The sequence below is a fragment of the Aythya ferina genome (assembly GCF_964211825.1).
Source record: "Aythya ferina genome assembly, chromosome: 13".
Taxonomy (NCBI): Eukaryota; Metazoa; Chordata; class Aves; order Anseriformes; family Anatidae; genus Aythya; species Aythya ferina.
Window position 1 is genome coordinate 1,457,165 of NC_140311.1, and position 20,878 is coordinate 1,478,042.

A 20,878-nucleotide genomic window follows, 5' to 3' on the forward strand; every position below is an offset into this window, starting at 1 on the left:
GCTGCAGGGACCAACGCTGGGACCAGCAGCGCCGTTTTCAGAAGAGCAATGCGCTGGTGGTCAGCGTGCTCTGCGATCTGCTTATGGGATAACCCTGAAGGGGTGAAAACTGTGTCTGCAGTCCTCCAAACAAGCTTAAATTGCAGCTGGTGCTGCTCCTCGACTGACTGGGAAGAGAGAACATGACGGCCGTGCTGTACCTGCGCCCATCCAGAGAGTGGCACTGCCATTGCCGGGTGAGCAACGGAGGAACTGCTGCTGGGGGCTCTGTGCCTGCCGGCTGTGGGCCAGCAGCTGCTGGTGAGATTGTTCTAAACCTGTTAAAAATGCAAGGAACACTAAAAATTGAAAGCACTCAGCTTTTTTTTCCTTCATATTAGCATGATTCAGGCACACCTGAGCAGCCAGCTGGACTGAGGAGAGCTTAGACATTTAGACACAGCCACGGAGCCATCCCAGCTGCTCTTGAGTTCCCTCTGATGCTGAATGTCGCTTGCAGTGGATGGAGTTGCCCCTTTTTTTCCAGATATCGTTTCTCTGATCTACGAGAAAAGATCATGTGGGTGTGTTTGTTTGTTTGTTTGTTTTTCCTTGTGGGTTCTGCACCTTCCAAAACTTTTTTTTTTTTTTTTTTTTTTTTTTGCTTTAATAACGTGCAATCTTACACATCAATTTACCCTTCCTACATTTGCTGTAAGCCTGCTCTTCCCGGCAAGTCCTTCTGTGAGGGCAGCTCCTAAGACGCAGCTCTGCTGGGTGAGATCCCGCATTTCCTCCCTGTCCCTTCGCTGTTGGCCTGGAGCCCCATCTCAGGGCTGCTTCTGCTGCTTTTGCTTCATTTTTCTTCACTCTTTTTGAACTGTCTCTCTCCTATTTTTTTTTTGCTTTATTTACCCCCAACCCCTCTAGTCTCACCTGCCTGTTTTCCAGCCAGACCCACGGCCCGCCGTGACGGCTGTTTGGTGAGCTGCTGGAGAAGGTCCTGTCCCCAGGCACCTCGCCAGCCTGCCAGACCCCACGGAGCACAGGGGGGACGTTTTGGGGCGTCCCTCGAGGGCGTCACACCGTCGGAGCGTGGCAGCGGTTTGTGAAATACCCACGGCACGGACGCTACCATTCCCTGGGGGACGGCGGCTGCCGTCACCACCGAGGAGCCCTGCTAATTGTGCACGTCCAAGCTGCCTTTTTTGGGGGCTCCTCGGTGCTCTGCGTGGCTTCTCCTCCTCCCAAAGACCCCAGGGTTTGTCCTGGCCCCTCCGTCTGGCTCCGCTCCGCTCCCCTCCGTGCGTGCAGCCTCCCTCGGCTCGGCCGGGGCGGTCACCGAGGCTGGACCAGCGATCAATCGCCGCTGGGATTTCCAAACTCGCCTTTTAACCTGCTGAGCTGGGCTGTGGAGCAGAGCTCCCCGCCACCATGAAAACGATCATCACAGCCTGCTCCCAAAATCTGAGCGGTAAGAAATACCCGAAGCGTGTCTGAGGGCTCCTCACGCTCCGGCAATAAGCGCTTGCTGTCACTCTTGGCTCTTTGCTTTTGACTGCTCGGGGGGAAGGGGGGCGTTTGGGGCAGTTTGGGGTTAGTGGCACCAGAGGAAAGCACAAAGTTGCTCAACGGGAGTGGGATTTCTGCAGTTAATGCCGACCGTGCGGTAGGAAACGTTCCTCCTGCGAGATGCTGCGAATTCTCCTCCGGGTCCCCACGGAGGCCAAAATCCTCGGAGGAGGCTCCGGGGGGTAGCTGGGGACTGGCACAGTTGCTGGGCTCGGTCGATGGTTTTCGTTGTGTGGCCTTGGAGATTTGTGGAGTGCTTGGGGTGCGGGGAGGCGGCATGAAAACGTCTAAAAATGCAACTTTTGGGTAGGCACAGCTGGGCCGGGCAGAGCTGTGTCCTCGCTGTAAACATCACGGGGCTTGGGCAAGTTAAAACCACGGGGCTGGAGGATTTCTGGGGATGTGGTGGAGGAGCAGGGGGGTGTTCGTGGTGGAGCAGGGGGGTGTTCGGAGTGGGGCCAGCGCTTCGGGAAGAGGGAAGCCCATCCTTCCCCGCTGGGGATGGCTCTGGCCTTCTGGTGGCCGGCCTGGATGGGGACAGCTCCGTCCCCCCCCTCCTGCCCCGCGCGTCTCTTCTGAGAGATTTTGGGTTGTTTTCCCAAGCCCCGCTGCGTGCCATTGAGGCGCTCTCCGGACCTTTGCCCGTCAGGACAGGCGCCTCGGGCCCGTTTCGGGGAGGAGGGATGGGGCCGTGCGGTGGAGTTTGGATCCTGGCACCCCGCCGGGGTTTGTTAATGGTTCACCAGGGCCAGCCGGAGCGAGCGGGGCCGCGCTGGCCCCGCGGGGGCTTGGTGCTGGGGACGGCCACCCCTCCCCTGCCTCACCCCTCGCCGCTGTCCTTGGCACTGCTGGGGGGTGGATTTTGGCCTCGGGGCTGGGCATCCCCCAGCCCATCCAGCACCGGGTGGACCGGGGCCACCCCCAGCTTGGTGTCTCCGCACCGGGGTGGCCACTTCTGAGCCGTCCCGTCCCCGCAGGCAGCCGTGCCAGCCTCCTGGCCACCCTGCGCACCCTGCTCGCCGTGCCCTGGCCCTCGCAGCGGGACGTGCGCGCTTGGCTCCAGCTCCTGGCCGTGCTGCAGTGGGTGCTCAGCTTCCTGCTGCTGGGTGAGTGGGGCCGTGGGGGGTGGCGGGGACGGCCAGGCACCGACTCATCTGTCCCATCCCCATCCCCATCCTGCAGGCACCGTCAGCCTGCTGCTGCTCGTCTACCTGGTCTTCACCAGCTTCTGGCCCATCTCCGCGCTCTACCTGGCCTGGGTCATCTTTGACTGGGACACGCCGGAGAAAGGTACGGAGGGATGGGGCACACCCCCGTTTCTCAGCGCAGCAGACAGGCCAAAAAAATGGCAGAAGGAGGGATGCAGCGGGTCTACGTGGATTATTTAGCAGTCAGCTTGTTGTGATGGGCTTTACTTACCCTGTCCATCTATGGTTTGCAGGTGGCAGGAGGCTGCCGTGCTTGCGGAGATGGCCGGTGTGGAGGCACTTTCGGGATTATTTCCCCGTGAAGGTACGGAGCGGGGTGCCAGGTGGGGATGCCCACACCCAAAAGGAGGCACTGGGATGCCCATGTTGGGCCAGGCTCCTTGTTCCACGTGTCCCCTGCTTGCAGCACGCGGTGCTGCCGTGGGGACCGATCCTGGAGCCCTGGTGCCCCCTGCCCCAGCCCCGTTTTGCCCCCGCAGCTGGTGAAGACGCACGAGCTGTCCCCCAGCCACAACTACATCATCGGCTCCCACCCCCACGGCATCCTCTGCGTCGGCGCCTTCTGCAACTTCGTCACGGGCTCCACCGGCTTCGCCGAGATGTTCCCGGGCATCCGGCCCTCCCTCACCACCCTGGCTGGAAATTTCCGCCTGCCCCTCTTCAGGGAGTACCTGATGAGCGGGGGTGAGCGGGGGCAGCGCCCGCGGGCAGGGGGCTCCCCCGAGGTCTCTCCCGCAGCAGGGGGACCCCTTTGCCCTTTGGGGTCCCTCGCAGGGTCCCCGTCCCCGCGGCGTTGCGCTCAGCTCAGCGCTGCCGTCCCCGCTGCAGGCTTGTGCCCCGTGACGCGCCGTGCCATCGGGTACCTGCTCTCCAAGAACGGCACCGGCAACGCCGTGGCCATCGTCATCGGCGGCGCGGCCGAGTCGCTCTCCTGCCGGCCCGGCATCACCACGCTCATCCTGAAGAACCGCAAGGGCTTCGTCCGCATGGCCCTGCAGCACGGGTGAGCACGGGCGCCGCCGGCGGGGAGCGGGGTCCCCGGTGTCCCCTCACCTCGTGCCACCTCCCCTCCGCAGGGCCTACCTCGTCCCCTCCTTCTCCTTCGGGGAGAACGACCTGTTCCGCCAGGTGGTCTTTGAGGAGGGCAGCTGGATGAGGAGCATCCAGCAGCGCTTCCAGAAGATGATGGGCTTCGCTCCCTGCGTCTTCTACGGCAGGGGCCTCACCTCCGTGCGGTCCCGGGGCTTCCTGCCCTACGCCCGGCCCATCACCACCGTGGGTGAGCACCTCCGGCGGGTTTGAGGGCGCGGGGAGGAAGAGGAGGAGGAGGAGGAGGATGCCCCGGGTGGTGTTGGAAGGCACAGCCCAGCTCATGGCCCCGATGAGCTGAGCGCTGCCCCGCGATCTGAGCGGGTTCCCCCTTCCCGGCAGTGGGCGAGCCGGTGACGGTGCCCAAGATCGAGGACCCGAGCCGCGAGACGGTGGACATGTACCACGAGCTCTACGTCCGCTCCCTGCTCAAGCTCTTCAACGAGAACAAGACCAAGTACGGGCTGTCGGAGGCGGACGAGCTGCGCATTGTGTGAGCGTGGCAGGCGCCGCCGGGTGGGGGTCTCGGCCCCCCTCCGGCGCAAGGGGGACACGCGGGGACGCGGGGCTGCTGCGTGGCCCTGTGGCTCCCCCTCCTCCTCTTCCTCCCGTGGCACCCGAAGGCTGGCGAGGACCCGTGGGGGTGAGAGCCGGCGGTGGGCACGGTCCCCCCACGCCGACCAGGAGGCCGTGAGCGGAGGGAGGGGACGGGGTGGCGTGAGGAAGAGGAAGGAGCTCCCGGGGGTGGCTTCCCCATGGGGGGCAGGAGCAGGCTGGGGAGATGTCCCCCCGTGGAGGGGGGGAACGCCCGGGCTTGGGGACGGGTGGCAGTGACCTCGGCACGGCCGGGTGCGTTCCCTAATACAAATTTCCACCCCCTCCCTGCGTCCTGCTGGTGCTGGGGGTGCCGCATCGGACAGGGCACAGCGCTGGGATGTGTGGGCATTAAGGGGGGGGCTTTGTGGCACTGCAGGTGCCAGGGGGACAGCACAGGGGGGACACCCTGAGGATGCTCTGGGCTCCCTTTCCCCGTGCTTGGGGAGGACCGGGGGGGCCGTGGGAGGGCAGGGACAGCCCCGTCTCTCCCTGTCCCATCCGAGGCTGCCGTGGGAGTCACCAGCGCTGATAACCATCTCCAGCCTGCTCCTCTTTACGCAGGCACCTGGTTAAACAAAGGCTCTGGGCAAACATTTGGAAAGCAAACACCCGTAAAGGCAGATTCCCCAGGAGTCCTTCGCCACCTGTCCCTCGTCACGGCAGTGCCACCCCTCCAGCAGCCTGGGGCCGTGCCGCTGCCCCCTCGCCGCAGCCACCCCATCCCTCCTCCTTCTGGCACGGGGAGGACCACGGCACGATGTGGAGAGGGGGAAGGTGCTTTATTGGGGTCATGAGCAGCAGGACCCCTCACCGCCTCCCTCCCCAGCCTTCCCCAAGGGTCCCCACCGCAGGGACCATGCAGGGCAGCAGCAGTGGGAGGCTCGACCCCCAGCCCCATCCCCTGGCAGCATTGGGCGGAGTGGCAAAGGCTCAAGGAAGACCCCAGCCAGGTCCGTGGCCACCGCCCCGGCTGTCCGTGTGTCACTAACCCCAGAGGCAGGGGTGCTCCTTCTCCGTCCCCAAAATCAGCCTGGCCCCTGCAGGCTGCCATCGAGCAGACCAGGAGGGCCACGTGTGCCATCTTCCCGGTGACCTGTCCATCCTCGTGTGTCCCCAGGACCGCCGTGGGGTGGGACGTGCCCCACAGCCACCCACCCCTGGGCCTGCAGTCAGTACTCCGGGCAGATTTGGGGGGACCGGGGGTCCCACGCAGCGCTCCCCCGTCCCCCCTCACCGCCCACCTCCGCTCCCCGCCGTCCCCATCCCTCGGGGGTCGCCGGTGCAGCAGCTGCCCCCCACGCTGCTCTCCACCGAGGGGGACACCAGGGCCAGGAGCGAGGTGGGCGCGGGCCGGGGGCGCTGGGCTGCCCCCCGGCGCAGCCTCCCCCGGTACTTGTCCCCCGCCATGAAGTACAGGATGGGGTCCAGGCAGCTGTTGATGCTGGCCAGGGGCCTCGTGATCTTGTAGGTGAAGTTGATGATGTTGAGGGTCTGGCAGTCGGCTTGGAAGTAGCGGGAGGTGTAGTAGAGGGTGCGGGTGATGTGGAAGGGCACGAAGCAGAGGGCGAAGACGGTGAGGACGATGATGATCATCTTGATGGAGCGCTGCTTGAAGGAGGGCACGCGGGGGCCGGGGCTGGAGAAGCTGGGCTTGCAGAGCCGCTTGGCCATCAGGCAGTAGCAGACGACGATCACCAGGAAGGGGATGCCGAAGAGGAGGGCCATGACGGAGGAGCTGTAGTGCACGTAGTGGTCGAACTCCTCGGGCTTGGTGGTGTCGTGGCACAGCGTGCTGTTGCCCTTGGAGCTGGTGGTGACGAAGACGAGGTTGGGGATGAGGCAGACGGTGACGACCAGCCAGGCGCCCACGCAGATGAGGCGGGCGTGCTTGGTCTTCACCCACTTGAGGGAGCGGATGGGGTGGCAGATGCCCACGTAGCGGTGCACGCTGATGCAGGTGAGGAAGAGGATGCTGCTGTAGAGGTTGGCGTAGAAGAGGAAGCGCACGATCTTGCAGAGCGCCTTCCCGAAGGGCCAGTTGTTGCGATCGGCGTAGTAGTAGACCAGGGTGGGGAGGGAGAGGACGTAGAGCGTGTCGGAGACGGCCAGGTTGAACATGTAGGTGGTGGTGGCGTTCCAGGGCCTCATCCTGGAGACGAAAATCCAGATGGCCCAGCTGTTGAGGGGCAGCCCCACCACCAGGACGATGCCGTAGGAGATGGGCAGCAGGATGAACTTGAACTCCTCGTTGAAGACGCACTTGGCCTCCTCCTCCGCCGCCGCTGCCGCCGTGCCGTTCCCTCCCGGCCAGGCCGTCGGGGTCGGCGTCCACAGGGCAACTGGGAACATCCTCGCTGGGACTGCCATGCTCTCCCGGCCGGAGCTGGGGGAGCAGTTAATAACCACACGTTAGCTGCTGATCCCGGCCCATTGTCAGGCACAAAAAGCAGGGGGAAGGCGGCCAAAGACGCCAGATTTTTTTCCCCCCCTCCAGGAGCTCCGGCCACTTTGATGCCATCTCTGGTTTTTCTCAGCTCCGGGCTCGGAGCCTGACACGTCCTCCCCTTCGGAGCCCCCCCAGTGACACCCGCGGACCGTCCCTCGGAGCGGCGCGCCGTGACACCCGCGCCGCGCGGAGCCGGGCAGGGCGCCCGGGCCCGGCCAGCAGACCCGCGGCGCGGCGAACAATGAGGCCTTGATGAGCACCAGCAGCCCCGCTCGCTGCCAGCCCGGCCTCTTGGAAGCCGGCTCAGCCTAATTGGCACCATCCTGACAATGCTGCCGGTCCCAGGGGGGGCCCTGCCAAGAAGAAAGGCGGGAGGAGAAGAAAGGCTTGTCTGGGGGGTTTGGGGAGGGGGGGGTGGCGTGGCCCGGAGAAATCCTCGGGGGGCTGTTGGAGGAGCCTTTGGGAGAGGGTCCCTGCGCAGCGCGGGGCCTCCAGCTGCCGGCTGCTCTCCCTAGGAGGGCGATGAGCTCAGAGGGGCGGAGAGGAGCTGTGCCCGCGCCAAGCCCCGGCCCCAGCAGCCCCAGACAGCGCGAGTTCCCCAAGGAGCCATCGGGGACATTTCCCCCTCGCACGTTGCTGGGATCAAAGCGCGGGATCCTCAGCGCCCCGCAAAGCACTCCCCGGGGACGAGAGGCGAGGGCGAGCCGTGAAACGCTGCCATTGCCCTCTCCAAACGTCCAAAGCTCAGCTCCTGCTGCTCCAGCAGGCAGAGGGAGCTTCTCCGGCTGCTTCTCCACCCTTTGGGCAGGGGGTGGCCACAGCACAGCCCCCCCAGCCCCCCGGCACCGGGGAGGTGCCCCCTTTGTGCCACCTCTGCTGGTGGGCACCGGGCTGGCGCAGGGCTCGGCGCTGCGATGGGGATGCCGGTTTGCCCCCGCTTTTCCCCCCCATCTCCCTCTCCCCCCGTCCCCTTTACCCCGTCCTTCGCCACCACCGCGCCGTGCGGCTGCTGGCAGGGAGCGTGCTTGGCAGGAATCTCCTGCAGGGCGCATCCGTGGCTCAGGTGAGCCGCCAGCTGTCCTGCCCCAGCCCCGGCCCCGCGGGGACAGCCCCGAGTTGACAGAGATGATCATAAAGCAATCCAAGGCAGCTGGGCGGGCACCCCCTGCACGCACCCCCCAGCTCTTTTTGTTTGAGTTCTGGGCTGAGCGCGGCTTTGGGGCCAAAGCAGGAGCCCTGGCACGGCCTCCCCACCGCGGGCAGCCTGGCGGTGGGGCGAGTTCAGAGGGCACAGGCAGGTCCGGATCAAACATTAACAGCGGGAGCTCGCTCAGCTCCCCTCAAACCGGAGGGGAAGCAGGGACCGGGAGCCCTGCCCGGCCGGGACCCCCTCCGGAGGGGTTGCTGCTGGTCCCAAACCCACTGTGGCTCGTCCCCGAGCCGTGATGCTGACGGGGACAGGAGGGACCACGAGATTTCTTTCCTCTTCCCACCTCTGAGGGTGCATGAGCTGAAGCAGTGCGCCACGAAGCCCTGCCAGAGCAGCCCTGCCGCGGGTCTCGGTGACCAAAGCCGCTTTCCATGAAGCAGGTCAATAAATGAGTAAGACACGAAGAATCCAATTAAAAAAAAATAAATAAATAAAATAATCTGATGCTAGAAACACGCAAGGAAAAGGTGTGAGCAGCAGCGTGGGGCTGGATGGCCCTGTGGAGAGGGCAGCTTCTGGAAGGGCCCGTGGACAGCCTGCCCGCGGCACCCCGAGTGAGCTGCTCCCGGGCAAACGTCCCCTGGGAAAGCCTCTGACAAATCCCGATGCGAAAGAAGAGGGCATTTGACAGCCGTGCTCTCAGCAGGCAAGGTTTCCTGCTTCCTCATCTTAGTCACGATCAAAGTCAGCGGTTTAAACTGCTCTGATTTACATCCCCCACCCGGGGCCACGTCACCGCCCGCCCGCTCCAGCCCGTCGGTGACGTCCCCGGCGAGGCTCTCCCTGCCCGGCACCATCCCCGTGCGCTCCTCCAGGAGGGTTTGGGGCCGAGCAGGGGCTCCGAGCCCGGTGCTGGCTCCCCGTCGGGGCCGGCAGGGAGCTGGAGGCTCGGCACGGAGGGCCGTGGAGCTGGGAGCATGATGCTGAGCCCTGCCCTGCCCGCTTTGTGGATGCACGAGGCATGAAACCTGCCTCCCCCTTGCTCCGTGAGCTGCTGGGGGGGACAGCGGGATGGCACACGGGGGGACAGCAGAGGCAGAAAGGGTTGGGGACACCAGCAGGGCCACAAGCTGCCCGTTGGACACGGGGCAGGGGGATGGAGCCAAGGGGCTCGGGGTGGCGTGAGGCTGGGGCCTGGGACACACGGGGCTTTTCTTCCCTCTTAAGCTGTTGGAAATTGCAAAACAAGGGGGAATTATGCAAAACGCACTGCAGAAGGACCCTTGTCCCTAATCGCCACGTGGTTCGCCCAGCCAAAGCCCTGGCAGCAGGGGAGCGTGACCTGGTTTCTGTCCGCTCCTTTTCCGCTCCCGGGAGCTGCCCAAACAGGAGCTGTGCCCTCCCCGGGGTCCCCAGCAGCTCCGGGGCTGTGCAGCGCCCTGGGGGCAGCCCACCACGTCCCCCACCCCCAGGCCTGTCCCCTGCCCCGAGGTGGCTCTCAGAGGGACAGCGGGGGACAGGTTCCTTGCTGCAGGAGCCGGCAGCACCGGGCAAAGCTTTGGCAGCCCAAGGGGCAGCTTTGCCCTCGCAGGAGGCAGCACTTGGGGGGGATGAAGAGGAAGATGAAGAAGAGGAGGTGGCTGCACCGGGAGAGGCGAAGGCCCTTGGTGATGGAGGAGCACCGCGGTGCGTTCCGGAGGATGCACCGAGGGATTTAGGGGCAGCAGGAGGCATGGGGAGGACGGGCTCATCCCCCAACCCTCCACCCCAGGATGCCCCCTCCACCCCTGGAGGGGCCAAAGCAGTGCCCACAGAGCCCCCGAAAGTTTGCAGGGCCGTGGTGGGGCCGTCCAGCTGCCCCCCACCCACCCCAGTGCCCCCAGCTCACCTGCAGTGCGGGGCTGGGGTGGCTCTCAGCCGCGGGGCACCCCCGGGGAGCGCCTGTGCGCCGTGGGGCCGGGGGTCCTGCTGCTGTGCCACCCCATGCCGTGCCGTGCCGTGCCGTGCCGTGCCCTCCCGTGCACACCCCGCTCCTGCTCTCCCACCGCTGGGAGCAAAGTGCCCGGGAGAGGCAGGGCTGGAGGCGGGCAGAGGCGGGGGCAGGAGCCCGCAGCGCACCCAGCACCCGTGCCAGGCGCCCCTGCCAGCCCCACCGCTGCCCGTCCGCTGCCCCTGTAGGTTTCGGGCTGGTTGAGGCCCCCGTGGCAGCCCCAGAGATATGGGATATGTGTGCCTCCCCTGTGGGGACACAGCCTGTCACCCATGGGGGAAAGGACCCTTCGTTATGGGGACCCTCCCCTCCGGTGGCCGTGGTCTGTCACCCATGGGGACCTCAGCCCCTCACCCACGGGGACCACGGCCCTTCTCCCACGGGGACCTTGCCCTTCAGAGCACAGTCCCTCACCCCTGGGGACCACAGCCCCCATCCCTTGGGGACCACAGAAGCCCCCAGCCCCACAGGCTGCCCCATCCAGCCCCGGCCGTGGGGGTCCCAGCAGCGCCCTTGCCCCCTGGGGTGCTGACCCTGCCCGGCACCCCAGACCTGCAGGGCTCTCCTGGGGACAAAGGTGGCCACTGCCACCTTGAGGCCAGCCTGGGCATAGTGTCCCCAAACCTGGGGCCATCTCTGGGCACGGTGTCCCCAAAACTGGGCCCATCCCAGCACCCCAGCAGCGGGAGGGCAGCACCCAGCCGGGTGCGGGCACTCCCCGTGCTCTGTGGGGTCAGCGCATGCCCCCGGCTGCACACACCAACACGCACCCCAACGTCCTCTGAACCCTGAGACTTTATTGCAGGTGGGAGCTCATACAGAAACTACAACGCAGCCCCGGGAGCAGCCGCTGGAGGAGAAATCCTCAGGGATCCCCAGCCAGGCTGAGCGGCGGGACGAGGGAGCGGCCGATGCGGCCAAGGCACGAGGGTGCCCAAGGCCTCCGGGTCCAAAGCATCCAGCGGTCCCCACCTCCTGAGCGGCCTCCGTGAGCCCCATGTCCCCTGTCCCCTCGCTGGGGGGCTCAGCAGGGTCCTTCCAGTGCTTTGGGGAGGTTTTGGGAGGCCGGAGATGCGCGGTGACAGCCGGAGAGCATCCACCCCCATGGCCACGGGCACTTCCCGAGGCTGTCCCGAGGCACACCAGGCAGGTCGGGCACACGGCCAGGAGGTCCAGTCCCAGGTGCTGGCCATGCTCAGGCAAGGTGAGCACCAGAACCCCTGTGGGATTCCCAAATCCCACACCTCTGGGTCTATGCTCTCGGCTCGAGGCGGGCTCCCCAGGGGGCTCCCAAGCACCTCGCCACGGGGGGCGTTGCACTGGGCAGGGCTGAGCCCCCCGGCTTCCAGCAGGTCCCGCTCGGTGCCGTCCCTACACACGTGGCCAGAGGGATCCCCTGCCGGGAAGCCACTGAGCAGGAGCGGGGACCCCCCAGGCCTCCACGAGGACCTGGGGACACGGCGGGTGCACCCCCGGCCCCCTGCGCCCTGCCCTGAAGCTCACCTCTCGTCCCCCCCAGGGCGCGGGGCCCTGCCAGGGACCCTGGGGGCAGCGGTGCCGGGCTGCTCCGAGCCCCCTGCTGCCAGCTCCGGGGCCGGGGGGTACCTGAAGAACTCGGGGCCGTCCCAGCCGTGCACACACAGCCCCTCCTGGCCCTGCTGCACGCCGAGGTGGCTTGACCTGTCGCAGGGCCACTGGGGAAAAAAAAACAACAGGGAAAGGCTTCAGCAGCACCACGGCAGGACCAAAAGTGCCCACCTGCACCCGTGGGTGGCCCGCTAGCCAAAAGTTTCCCCCCCTGCCCTCCCCGTGGAGGTACCTCTCCAGGGTGGCCGTGCTGGCGAGCATCCGTGGTGCGCCCCGGCAGCCCCGGGGAGCGCCGGGGGGGAGGCTCCAGGGCGCTGTGGGTCTGGCGCAGCTGCACCTTGTGGCTGTGCCCCGCACGCTCGGGGGCCAGCCGCTCCAGCTGGCTCAGGCACGAGGCCATGTGCAGCGCCGTCAGCGAGCAGTCGCCCATCGCTGGCGCGTCCCTCTCCAGGACGGCCGATTTGGGGCGTTTCTGCCTGCCCGCGCCCGGGGGGCTGAGCAGGAACCCACGGGGCGAGGGCACCCGTGCCCTGAAGGGGCTGCGGGGCCGTTGCCCCCACGTCGGGCTCTCCGCCGGCGCCCCACAGGCCGTGGGGAGCCCCTCGAAGATGAAGTAGGCTGGGTTGGTGTAGCTGCTGGCCTCCGGGAGGCTGTGGGGCCGGCTCCTGCGAGGCGCTGCAGGGCAGGGCTCGGCACGGCCTGGGGATGGGGTGCGTGGCAGGGCAGAGCCAGGGGGGAACCTGAGAGGTGGTTTGGGGCACGGCGGGGTGTCCGCTGCCGGAGTTTCGTCCTCCTCCTCAAAGCTGATCCACTCTGCAGGGGCACAGAAATGTCACCTGTCCCCCCGGGGGGGTGCCGGAGGGACGGGCACCGCGTGGCAGGAGCAGGGTGGCACGGGGTTGCCTTACCGTAGAGCCTCTCGCGGGTGCTGTGCCTCTCCTTGGGGACCCGCACCTTCATCCAGCCCCGCATGGAGCCCGTCTCCTCGCCCCGGTGGAAGAGGAAGGTCTCGAACTGCTGGGCCGTGCTGCCGATCATCGACCTCATGGCGATGCAGCACTCGCCTGCGCGCACAGCCCACGGTAACGGGGTGGCTCCGGGGGGCCAGCGAGCCCCCCCCCCCCCCTCAAGGCACAGCAGCTCCCTGCCCGCGCCCCCACCCCATGCACGCACCGTAGGACTCGCAGCTCTCCACGCCCTTGATGCTGAGCAGCAGGTGCTGGTCCCCCAGGTACTCCAGGTCCGACAGGATGGGGTTCAGCTGCACAGGGAGAGAGCGGGGCTGGGGGGGTGCCGTGGGGCAGGGCGCACGGCTGGGCTCTGTCCCCGGGGACGGTGACAGCCCCCCTGTGCCCCTCGGGGTTCACCCCGTGCAGGGTGCGGGCACGGCGGGGTGAGAGGGACGGGGTGAAGGGGCAGGAGGATGAGTGAGGACACCGCAGGGTGCGGGGCGTACCACGGGCAGCTGCTTGGCCGACCAGCCCATCCTGAGGAAGCCGGGCACGTCGCAGCTCTGGGAGTTGTTCTCCCCGCTCCGCTGAGCCTCTGCGGGGACACAGCCGGGGAAAGGGGGGCACAGCTCCAGCCCCGTGCCGGCAGCAGAGCGTGCCCACCCCAGGGACCCCTCCTGCGGGGCCACCTCACCCTCCAGGCAGTAGGAGTGGAACTCGATGTAGCACTTGCTGCGGCTGGCGGTTTTCACGATCACCTCGATGCTCTCCCACTCGATGCAGGCCAGGGGCTCGGGGCTGCTGCCGGGGGCTGCGGGAGGCGCAGGGGGGCTCAGTGGGTGTGGGGTGGGTGCCCAGGACCCCGCGGGGACAGACCCCGTCCCCTCGTCCTTACCGCTCTTGGGCACGAACTGCGACGTGACGCCCACCTCGAAGGTGGCGAAGACGGGCGAGTGGTCGCTGGTGACGATGTCGTCGGTGCAGCCTGGAGAGGGACGGGGACACATGGGGACTGTCCCCGAGCCCCGGGCAGCTCGGGCAGCACCAGGCTCAGCCCCAGCCCCGTCCCCGTCCCGCTCACCGTAGGAGTTGCAGACCAGGTGGGTCTCGGGGTGCGACTTCCAGAGGATGCGGTCGCACCACGAGGGGACGTTGATCCTCACCTAGGAGGAGAAGAGCAGCCCGTTTGGGTCCCCTCCCCGGGTCGGGCTGCTTTCCCCCGGGGTGGTGCTTTGGGAACTCACCCCCGTGGTCTTGAACTTCTGCCACATGTAGCTGTCCCGGGAGCCCCGCTCGTACCGGTAGGTGGGGGGGAAGGAGATGTCACCCTCTCCTGGGGATGGAGACACAGAGGGGACATGGGGACGGCACCTCCGGCTGTCCCCAAAGCTGCGTGCTCCCGTGGGGACGCTGCCCCGGGGGGTCCGTGGTGCACACCGACATCCCCCAGGTTTTTGGCATCTCGCACAGAGCTGTGCAGGCACCGCCACGCGCCGGAGGGGGCACCAGGAGAGCGTGTCCCTGGGTGCCACCAGCGTGCCCCCTGCACTCACGGAACTGCAGGAACACCTTGTTCTTCTCCCGCTCCAGGGTGAGCTGGTCGACGGCCAGCAGGACGCCAAACTCCTTCTTGGTGACGTGGCTCAGGATGTCCTGGGCGGGCGGGCGGAGGGCGAAGCGGTGAGCGGCGGCCCCCGGGGGCACCCAGGGGGGGTCCCGGGGGGCACCCACCTGCACGTCCATGTCCAGGCGGTAGTTGAGGTCCCCGAACCAGAAGAGGTGGGTGAAGCGCAGCGTGAGGTCGAAGGCGCTGAGCCGCTTGTCGCCCAGCGCCAGGGAGCGCAGGATGTCGCTGTAGTTCTGGTTCCTCCTGTGCCGCACCGGGGGGGGGACGGCAGCCGCACATCAACCCCCCAAAAAAACACCCCCGGGGCACCCCATCCCTGCCAGCTGGGGACAAGGACAGCGGGGCACCCCATAGAGCCACCCCAAGCTCCCCGTCACCTGTGGGTCTTCTCACTACCGGAGGCCAGGTGGCAGTTGACGAAGCCGAAGGAGGTCCCGTTGAAGAGGAAGGAGACACCCACGGCCCCCTTGTTCCCTGCGGGGACACCGAGCTCAGGGGGGGGGGCCGGGAGCCCCGTGGGGCAGCCCCCCCGGCTCCGCGGGGTCCCCTCCGTACCCAGCGTGTTGGCGATCCCCGTTTTGACGCTGGAGGTGTGGACGTGGCTGATGCGCCGCTCGTGCTCGGGCTTCACCAGCACCACCATCTTGATGCTCCACAGGCACTGCAGGGCGACCTGCGGGGCACACAGGGGGGGTGTGAGCTGCCCGCCCCACAGCGGGATTAGGGCTGGAGGGGTCCCAGGGGGTGCCCGTTACCACGCGGTAGTCGATGGCCATCAGCGTCTTGAGGGAGGCGCGCAGGAACTCGACCCACTCGCGGTCGCCCAGGGAGTTCTCCTGGGTGCCGATGACGTAGATGTCGTGGGGGATGCAGGCGGTGGTCTCGTCCTGCGTGCGCCCCAAGCCCCGCGAGGTCAGCCAGGAGGCGAGGGAGCGCGGCGGCGGGGCGCTGCCTGGGGGATATGGGCAGCGGGTGACTTTCCTCGAGCCCCTCGCCGCCCCCGGGCCCTGCCCCGTGCGTCTCCGGGACCCCCCGGGGTCAGCACCCATCACGCCAGCGCCGTGGTCCATCCATGAACATCTCAGACCTGTGCTGGGGTGTGAAGCCCTCCAGGCATCCACGCCTCCAGCAGCAACAGCACAAACCCCAAAATTGCCAGGCTGGGGGCTGGGGGCTTCTCCATCCCCCTGTCCCCACCAAGGACCAGCTCGGCCCCTTACCCATGTTCCACGTCCCGACGTAGACCGAGATGAGGTCGGGCTCGTCCAGGTTGGAGTGCTGGATCTTCATCAGCTGCAGCAGCTGGCAGAAGGCTTCTCGCTTCTGTGGGTGACACGGGGGGCTCAGGGCACATGGGGGGGCTCAGGGCCCTGGGGCTGGGGCCAGGTGTAGGGGAACAAAGCACCCTAAAAGGCGGCTGGGTCAGGGGGACGGCACCCCCAGGTGCCAGAGACGGCTCACGGGAGTGGCCTGGACCTTGAGAGTGCCTGCTCACTGCGTGGCTAAATAACAGGTCTGTGTTCCCAAAACGGCCTCTCCGAGGAGAAAAAGGGGGGAAAAAGGGGCTGGTGGTGCTCACCCGCGCGCTGGGGAAGACGAAATCCTTGCTCAGGCTGCGCTGCGGGTCGCGGCCGTACACCAGCCTCACCTTGCTCTGCACGCTCTGGTATTTGATCAGCTGCAGGACTGAACGCCGGCCGTCAGGAGGGGATCCCCCAGCGCGGGGAGCGCGTCCCCCGGCCCCCGACCCCGTACTTTTATCCTGCGGGATGATCTCCTCCGGCGACCCGCTGCCCTTCTTGGCGACGGTCACCGTGCCCAGCTCCACGTCCACCCTCAGGGCTGCCCGCTGCGATTTGCCCACCTTCACCTGCGGCACCAGGAGGGGTTCCTGAGGTTGGCCCCCACCCAGGAGCGACGCTGGCTCCGGGACCACCCCGTGCCCTCACCTCGAAGCTCTGCACGGCCAGGGGCTTGGTGGCCGGCGGCGGGGCCGCCAGGCTGGGCAGCGCCAGGTTGTGCCGCGACACCGTGTCCTGCAGGGACCTCAGCACCTGGCAGCGAGAAGAGAGGGAGCTGGGGATGGGATGGGGGCGGCTGAGGGGCCTCCAGTTTGGGGGAATGGTGGGACTGGGAGCCCACGGCAGAGGATTGTAGCCGCAGGAAGAGGCCGTGGGGTCTGGCTGTGCCCAACTCCCCACCCTGCAGGGAGCAGGCACCTTCTTCTCCAGCGATGAGAGGAGGTGGTTGACGGCAGAGATCTTGTTGAGGAGCAGCTCCAGGTCGGGATCGCTGGCCAGAAAGCCCTGGGGAGAAGGAGGGGCGCTCACTGGGCTCCGTGCTCCCCCCCGCCGGCTCTGGGTGCACAACGAGGTGGGCAGGGACCAGCTCCCCCCGTCCTGAACCAGGAGTGGGGACACATCCCTGCCTGTCCCAGCAGGGAGCCACCCCATGTCCCCACCAGGCACACGCAGCACCCTTGGGTGCACACGGGCACTAAAACCACCCCAAAAACCTTCCCCGTGCCCAGGCGGGATGAGCCCCCAGGGCCTCACCTGCTCCCTGGCCGGGCTGCGAGGGGACGCAGGGGGGTCGAACACCCTGGCCAGGGTCTCCAGCCCCGCCAACGTGAAGTCGATCTCACTGCGGAGAGGTGGGGGAGTGTGAGAGATGGAGTGGGAACGGTGCCACGCCGGGCACAGGCTGCCCAGGGCATGGGGATGGGATGGGGATGGGGATGGGGATGGGGATGGGGATGGGGATGGGGATGGGGATGGGGATGGGGATGGGGATGGGGATGGGGATGGGGATGGGGATGGGGATGGGGATGGGATGGGGATGGGGATGAGGCGGGTGTCCCCGCAGTGCCCGTGTCCTGTCCCCGTGCCACTCGCCTGTGCAGCGCCCTGCAGGCGGTGACGAGGGCGGTGCTGAGGTGGCGCAGCTGCAGGTGGCCGTTGCGCAGCGCCTCCAGGTCCAGCTGCAGGTGCTGGGTCAGGTACTCGGCCATGAAGCCCATGAAGTCGCTGGCCGGGCTGCGGGGCAGGCAGTGGCTGGGAGCAGCGGTGCCCGGGTTTTGGGGCAGAGCCATCCCCGGGCACCTCGCTCGGGTTTTACGAAATTCCTACTTTTTTGGGAACCACCAGCACCCCCTGCTCCTCTCCCCGTGGCCGTGCCCACCCCTCGGGAGGGAAGGGTCCGGACGTTACCTGCTGTGCACCTGCTCCTGCAGCCTCAGCTGCAGCTGCTGCGAGATGTGGGGCCGGGCAGGGGGAGCGCCGAGCCCCGTGCTCCCCCCGTGCCCCCCGGCGCTGCCCGCAGGGTTCCCTCTGCCGTCCTCCCCGTCTGCGGGCACAGCACCCCGGGCTCAGCACGGGCACCCCCGGCAGCCCCCAGCCCTCATCCCGCAGCCCCCGGCCCCGCTCACCCGAGTCCTCGTCGGCCGCGTCCCGGTGCCGGTGCACGGGGTAGAGCAGGGGGGTCACCAGCCCGTTGTTGGGCTGCTGGTAGGCGCCGATCAGGTCGGGGAGCGTGCGGAAGCACTTGGCCTGGATGCCCTGGATGGTCTGGGGGAGGCAGAGGGGATGCTGGCACGGGATGTGCCCCCCATCCGTGGGGTCTGAGGGATGGGGGCACCCCCAGGCAGGTTGCCTGTCCCCCAAAACGTGCCCGTGCCGAGCGGTGGGTGCCAGCTGGATGCCAACCTTGCAGGGCAGCAGGACAAGGAGGGGGAGGAGATGAGGACATCCCCTTGGGAAGCAGAGCGGGGCTTTTTTAGGGCCCCAGGAAGGGTGGTGGCAAAGTTAGGAACCAGGAGAAACCACGCGGGGACACCAGAGGGGAACAACGGGGCCAGGCCAGCAGCGAGCGGAGCTGCGGGGCTGCTGTGGCCGGGACGGTGAGAGCGACAGGAAAGGGGAAAATATTTTGCAAAGCTGCCCCAGGTGCAGCAGCAGCAGCAGCAGCAGCAGGCTGCGAGGCTGCCGGGGCAGCACCGTTCCCAGCCGGGCTGCAGAAGGGCTCGGTGCAGAGCTCGCACATCCTGTGCTGCCGCTGCAGCCAGCTCGTGCAAAGAGCAAACCGCACCGCTCGCCGGGCGCCCTGCTGCAGAAGCAGCTGGAGGTGGCAGCAACCCCCCCAGCCCTCCACTCCCTCCCCACCTGCTTCCTGAGGGTGCCCGGCGAGCCCCCCGCCACCCACCTGGACCGAGAGCAGCCCCTCGTCGTCGGGGAGGATGCGGTAGGTGTGGACGTGCCGCTGGAACCTGGGGGAGAGCCCAGCGTCTGCACCGTGCCCCCTCGGCAGGATTTGGAGCTGAGCTCCTGCTTCTGGACATGAAATCAGCGTGCCCTGCACCCCCGCGCTCCCCAGCACCATGTGCTTGCAATTTGGACCTCGCGCCCGGCCAGGAAAAACCACGGGGAGCTGGGGGGCAGCCGTCCAAACCCACAGAGGCACCGCCCCGTGCCACAGCAGCCCAGCTCTCCTGGCCCCACCGACGTGTCCCCGGGCTGCAGGAGGGTCCTGGAGGACCAGCAGCGGTGTTTTGGGGCTCGGGGTGCCAAAATTCTGGCATGGGAGAAGTTAAGAGCAGGGGCTGGACGGAGAGGGGATGTCTGTGTGCGCCCAGGGAGGGCTGTCCCCCAGCGCGGGCACCCAAAGGTGGGCAGCCCCAAAGGGCTCGGGGTGCTGCCCCCCATCCCCTGGGGGGGCTGGGTTTGGGCTGGGAGCTCCTGGTGCGGGTTTCTGCCAGGATTTTCCCTGGATCCAAGCTGGGCATCACCCCGATACCCCGCTGCCAGAGAGCTGAGCAAAGCAGAACCAGCACCCGCGCCCCGCGCGCATCCCTCCGGCTGCCGGATAACTCCCACCCCCACCCCAAAACCCTGCCCTGAGGCACCCCACAGCACCCCCAGCCCCACCAAACCCCACGGGGCCGGGGCCGGCTCCTTCCCCAGCCAGCCCCCAGAAGGATGCGGAGAGCAGAGCTCGGGGGGGGGCACTCACAGGAGGCAAAGGGCGTACGCCCCCGCCACGGACTCGCTGTCCCGCACCAGGAAGCAGCCGTCCCTGCCCGCCTTGGCCAGCAGGTCCTCGGCCACCACCCGGCTGATGTCCCGGTGGTACCAGCTGGCCGCTGCCATCCCCCGGGGCGCCAGGGGGCTGCCGCTGCTCCCCGCTGCTCCCAGCCCCACATCAGCCCCGCAGCCGGGCGGCGAGGGGGCAGCAGGAGCAGGGAGGCTGCGGGGGGATGCCGGGGGTCCGGGGGCTCCTCATGCCGGGGGCTCCAACCTGCAGGGCGCAGCGGGGGAAGAGAGGCGAGCGTCAGGGACCCCCCGGCAGGGTCACCCCGTGCCGCCACCCCAACCCCGGGGCCACCACCCCGTAGGCCGTGCGGGCGCCCCGAACATCACCAGCGGCACTCACCCCTCCCTCGCGGCTCCTGCGGCTCCCGGAGGGCGCTGGGGGCAGCGAGAGGAGTTTTTTGGGGTGCGGCCCCGAGCCCCTTCCCGCTGTGCCCGCCGTGCTCCTGCCCCACGGGGCAGCTGCAGGGCAAGGGGCACGCAGCACCCTCCCCGGTGGCCCCGGTGCCCCCGTCTCAGCACCACGGCGCCCGCCCGCGCTCTTCCTCCTTCTCTGCGCTCTGCTCTCCCCGCCGGCCTCCTCGCTCCTCCTCCCTCTCCAGCCCCGCTGCCAAGGGGAAGCCGGCGGCCATGCGGGGCCCAGGGCCCCGAGCACGGCGGGGAGAGGCTGGGGGGGCTCCGCCACCGCCCCGCTCCCCATTTTCTCCGAGCCCCCTTCCCTCGGCTGTGCGCCGGGAGAGGGGCTCAGGGGGTGCCCCCCAAAATGCGGGGGCACCGCAGCCCCCGAGGGGCCGGCTCCAGCCACTTTGGGCACTGGGTGCCCGAGGGAGCCTGGGCATCCCGAAATGGGGTCGGGGGGATTGGAAATGGGGTGCGGGGGCTTGGGGGCTGCTGGGGCTCACGGAGAGGCTTCACTCCTGCCACAGACACTGAGCGGGTCCTGCACGTGCTGGGCAGCTCTGCCCCGGGCTGCGTTGGTGATTAGCACTGCAGTGTTAATTACAGACGAGCTGCAGCCACCCTCTGCCGCAGGGACCCACCTGCATTTCTCCCCATTTTTCTCTTCGCACAGCCCAGGGCGGTTTGCAAGGCCCCCCTGCAGCAAGGAGCCCCCGGCACGGGGCCACTCCACCACCGCCGTCCGCCCAAACCTCTCCGAGGCTTCCCCTTGCGCTGGCATCCCCCGGGCCCACGGAGGAACCCGTGGCCAGCGCCACCGAGAAGTTGTGCAGCCCGGTTAATTCTGGGCTGGCGGCTGTGGGCTGCTGGTGCCCGCGTCCCTCGCCACGTCCTGAGCAGGGCAGGGTGGTGGCAGAGCCCCCGTCCCCCCCGCTGCCCCTGGCTGTTACTTAACAGCACGGCAATAATTCCCCGCGGCCCCGGAGGCGCCTGGCTTTGGGGGCAGGTGGGATTAGCGCCGTCCACGGCCCCTAATCCAGATCAGGGGAGGAAGCCCCGGAGCTCTCAGGGGCTTTCAGGAATCGGCGCCGCCTGCGCCCGGCAGCCCGCCCCGCCGCAGCGTGGCACGGGGCCCCGGAGGGCAGGCTGGGACGAGGCAGGCAGCATTTTGTGATCAGGGAACGGGAGGAAGGCATCAGC

General features: G+C 67.7%; 3 protein-coding genes across 3 annotated transcripts; 1 reads left to right on the forward strand and 2 right to left on the reverse strand.

Annotated features, from left to right (window-relative positions):
- Nucleotides 1-1,141: 1,141 nt before the first annotated feature.
- LOC311443672 (diacylglycerol O-acyltransferase 2-like) lies at nt 1,142-4,721 on the forward strand. The gene is made up of 8 exons (XM_084534007.1): nt 1,142-1,453; nt 2,529-2,657; nt 2,734-2,841; nt 2,993-3,063; nt 3,239-3,443; nt 3,588-3,762; nt 3,836-4,038; nt 4,191-4,721. Exons 1-8 carry the CDS (start codon nt 1,414-1,416, stop codon nt 4,343-4,345), a joined length of 1,086 nt encoding a protein of 361 aa, XP_084390133.1. The 5' UTR covers nt 1,142-1,413; the 3' UTR covers nt 4,346-4,721.
- Nucleotides 4,722-5,209: 488 nt separating this feature from the next.
- Nucleotides 5,210-10,058, reverse strand: P2RY4 (pyrimidinergic receptor P2Y4). Its single transcript, XM_084534006.1, has 2 exons — nt 9,930-10,058; nt 5,210-6,828 (listed from the first exon to the last, which is right to left on the reverse strand). Exon 2 carries the CDS (start codon nt 6,810-6,812, stop codon nt 5,676-5,678), a length of 1,137 nt encoding a protein of 378 aa, XP_084390132.1. The 5' UTR covers nt 6,813-6,828; nt 9,930-10,058; the 3' UTR covers nt 5,210-5,675.
- Nucleotides 10,059-10,808: 750 nt separating this feature from the next.
- LOC311443943 (phosphatidylinositol 3,4,5-trisphosphate 5-phosphatase 2-like) lies at nt 10,809-19,804 on the reverse strand. Its single transcript, XM_084534629.1, has 27 exons — nt 19,623-19,804; nt 19,203-19,487; nt 18,396-18,459; nt 17,623-17,761; nt 17,405-17,540; nt 17,090-17,230; nt 16,751-16,838; nt 16,415-16,501; nt 16,145-16,249; nt 15,951-16,065; nt 15,775-15,881; nt 15,416-15,518; nt 14,951-15,147; nt 14,751-14,868; nt 14,573-14,669; nt 14,300-14,438; nt 14,122-14,221; nt 13,813-13,901; nt 13,650-13,731; nt 13,464-13,553; nt 13,263-13,379; nt 13,075-13,163; nt 12,792-12,879; nt 12,527-12,682; nt 11,851-12,431; nt 11,535-11,725; nt 10,809-11,427 (listed from the first exon to the last, which is right to left on the reverse strand). Exons 2-27 carry the CDS (start codon nt 19,337-19,339, stop codon nt 11,403-11,405), a joined length of 3,381 nt encoding a protein of 1,126 aa, XP_084390755.1. The 5' UTR covers nt 19,340-19,487; nt 19,623-19,804; the 3' UTR covers nt 10,809-11,402.
- Between the last annotated feature and the right edge of the window lie 1,074 nt (nt 19,805-20,878).